The 3,588-nt window shown below is 35.7% G+C and overlaps 1 protein-coding gene across 1 annotated transcript in view; it reads right to left on the reverse strand.

Annotated features, from left to right (window-relative positions):
• Positions 1-3,588, reverse strand: part of LOC107556685 (serine/threonine-protein kinase SBK1-like) — a 22,566-nt gene that overhangs the window by 17,364 nt on the left and 1,614 nt on the right. Inside the window, exons 2-4 of the mRNA XM_016239856.1 lie at positions 2,960-3,144; positions 1,535-1,737; positions 67-342 (exon numbers count right to left, since the gene is read on the reverse strand). Of these exons, the coding sequence (XP_016095342.1) occupies positions 67-342; positions 1,535-1,737; positions 2,960-3,144 (664 nt within the window). The remainder of the gene's footprint in view (positions 1-66; positions 343-1,534; positions 1,738-2,959; positions 3,145-3,588) is intronic.

The raw sequence follows: 3,588 nt of genomic DNA on the forward strand, positions 1-3,588 counted from the left end.
CAACGCCGCTTCCCACGGAAAGTTTCCCGTCAGCATGCAGAACAGTAGAACTCCGAATGCCCACACGTCCTGGGTCGTTGCCACGACGATTCCCTCCGATACCGAGGCCTGGCACACCTCGGCGGCGGTGTATGGGATGGTGCCGCTGATCCTCTTGATCCGGCTGCCTGCCCGCCGTGTCATTCCTAAATCTGCCAATTTCACGCGTCGACACTCGTGGTCGAAGAGCAGAACGTTTTCTGGCTTCACGTCCCGATGGACGAGACTCTTGCTGTGCATGAAGTCCAGAGCCAAACCCAGCTGCTGAACGCAGCGCTTGACCATCTCCTCCGGCAAACCGGCCTGGAAAGAGACAGAAACACAAAGGCACAGTTTAGAGCAGAGGAGATACAGAGAGAGCTACAGTACAGGCTGTTAATCTGAAAGAGAATAAGCAGTTGACCTTGATCCACCTAGTTTGCCATAATCAAAAGCAGGATCACATGCAATTTGTGCCTGTTGAACTCCAAAGATGTCTGCAGAATTCAAATACCCAGCATTCATAAAGTTATGCAAATTCCCAGGGCATTTTGTTTTTATTGCATTATGTTATGCATATTTTCCCTCAAATTCAGTGCAAAAATGTGGGGGAAAAGTCCACAGATTCTGTGTAAGACTGGCTAAAGTCTTATCTAATCAACAGTTGATTTTCTATATTATGCAAAAAAGATTTTTTTTTAAAAGTATATATTAGTCTAAGAAACAATATGCCCAGGTCATATTTTGCCCCAGAATACAAAACAAGCAAAAAACAATTCTATATTATTTATAGATGAATTATATTTTACATATAATTTAAGTTCACTCCTAGCCCCAAACACTTACTATTAAAAATATTACTACTAATTAATTTTTACTTTGTAATTTTCTAATTAAAATGAAAATAAATCACTGTTCTGTTTTTGAGTCATGAATAATGACTTTTGTGGTTATAATTCTCATTTTTCTCATTGATTACCATTACGGGAATACATTTATATTCTGTATATTTCCCCCCAGAACAATCAGTGCAGAAAATGCAAAAAGTCTGGTTAAAGGCAACAAACAAACAGTTGGTTTTCTATATTGTCCAAAAAAGATGAAATATATACTCATATATTCAGTTAAATATCTCAAAAAGATATAGATATAAGATACATATTCTCATTATTCTCCTTGATTCTTATTACTGTAATAGTCATTTTATGAAAATAAGTCATCACTAATACTAGAATGATAAATATTTCATATTTAATTCACTAATCTTGTTAATTGTTTTCATTTCAGTTGCTTTTATTTTTCTACGTTAATTTATTATTATTATTTATTAATTTATGTATAAATGAATACATAATTACATTTTGTATTTATCTGTTGATTTTGTGGTTAAAAAAAAATGTCGCAGACAAATTCTCGACAGGCTGTGTGATAGTGCTACAGGTGTTAAACCTACAAATGCATGATTAAATGTGTGATTTGCAATGTAAAAATGGTTAATAATGAGGTGCTGTGATACCTGAGGTGGGATGATGTCGAACAGATCTCCCGCAGGTGCGTACTCCTGTCCGAACACATAGCTGTCCTCCGTCTCAAACGGCACGTTCAGAACTTTGATGATAAACGGGCTGCAGCCCAGCGCGGCCGTCAGGCTGTACTCACGCAGAAAACTACGCAACTTCGTCTTGTTCTTACTCACGTACTTCAGAGCCAGTTTAGTTCCTGCAAATACACAAAATAATGGTGAATGAAATCTGGTGCATCAAGACCACTGTATTTGAATGCACGCAATACTCCAAAATAAAGCTTCCAAAAGTGGTTTTCACAGTGATGCCACAGAAGAACCATTATAGGTTCCCAAAAAGAACCTTTCAGTGAATAGTTCTTAATCTTAAGAACATTTTAATAATCGAAAGAAACTTTTTCTACTATAAAGAACCTTTTGTGGACTGGAAAGGTTTTATGGATGTTAAATGTTCTTCATAGAACCATTGATGCCAATAGCTTTTATTTGAGAGTGAAGGGCTGTGTTGTTTTAGTATCATTGTTGATATATTATTTTTTTTATTAATATTTTTAATTAGCTTTTATTTTTATATTTTTGATTTCTTATAAAAATGTTAATACAATTAAAAAATTTTGTGCGTGTTTGTTATTTATATATATATATATTATAAATATTTATATATATATAAAATGTATTTTAATATGTCTAATTTTTTTTTTATTTATATTTCAGTTTTAGTTATTATAGTATACTTCAAGTTAAATTGAACGAAAATGAGAAATATTGCCCTGGCAACTTGCTGAAATAAAATAAGTTTGTCTTTTTATATTTTATTGTATTTTATTCCAGTTAATGTTTATTTTATATCAAGTAAAGCTCAAAATATTTATTAATATTTTGAATTTGTTATTAGTTTTATATTTTTCCGTTTTCTATTTAGTAATTTTTATTATTATTTTATTCGTTTTTTAATTGTTTTTATTGATTGATTGATTTTTTTTTTCAGTTTTATTTATTTTAGCACTTTAAGTTAAACTAAATAACAATGGAAAATGTTGCCTTCACAAATATTTTTAGTATTTTAAAGTTTTTTATCTTTTATTTTATTTCAAGTAACGAAAATATTTTTTATGCATGTAGTTTTGATTTTAATTAATCCTGCACAAGGATAAATGAGATTTAATAGCTACAGCTTAGATTTCAGTGAATAGTGATCTAAATTTTGGCTTGTCTCACACAATTATTTCCTACACATTGAAATATAACATGCATGCTAGTTTCATGGTCATTTTTGCCGCTCGACAGCTTCCATCTCCATTCACTTTGCATGGCAAGGAGCAGCCAGGACATTTTGCAAAACATTTTGTTTTGGTTCCACAGGAGGAAATAAAAAAAGAAAATCAGGAATGGCACTGTCTAATTTTCATACAGACTCACCCTGTGTCCGATGCACCACCAAATCGACTTTGCCATATGTGCCCTTCCCTAAAGGACTGATCAGCTCATACTGCTGTTCCAGCTCCGAGGCGGAGAGAGATGTGATTGACAGCGCCTGCATGTCCTCCACCGGAGCCCCACCCGTCCCGCTGCCCCGTCCCGCTGGGAGAACCCCCACCTGGGCACTGAGAAACACACACACACTTACATATGAACACAAACTCATTTCAAGAAGAATTGCATCCTGGCGAGTAACTCTCTCCTGGTATTATAGAGCTCCTTGATGGTGTCATTTGTCTTTCTCTGTTTATTTCTCTCTCTCTCTCTAGTGTCTGCGTCCTCTTTTCTTTCCTCTTGTCAGCACTCTACCTAAACTCTATTTCCCGAGCCGTGTACCTGACTTGACGCTCTCAGATGAAGCAGTCAAATCTTTGTGAATATTTCAACAACAGCAAAGGGCACTAACTGAATCTCTCTCTTCACGGGAATAAAGCAGTGACCTAGAATGAGGCCTCACGTTATCAGCATCATGCATAGTGACAGCACGCCGAGACAAGACCCTCCGCCGAGCATCAGCGCTACACAAACACAACAACAGATGAAGACGCCGGGCGACCTTAAGATGACCT

The sequence above is a fragment of the Sinocyclocheilus grahami genome, unplaced genomic scaffold, assembly GCF_001515645.1.
Source record: "Sinocyclocheilus grahami isolate Dianchi unplaced genomic scaffold, SAMN03320097.WGS_v1.1 scaffold575.1, whole genome shotgun sequence".
Classification (NCBI taxonomy): domain Eukaryota; kingdom Metazoa; phylum Chordata; class Actinopteri; order Cypriniformes; family Cyprinidae; genus Sinocyclocheilus; species Sinocyclocheilus grahami.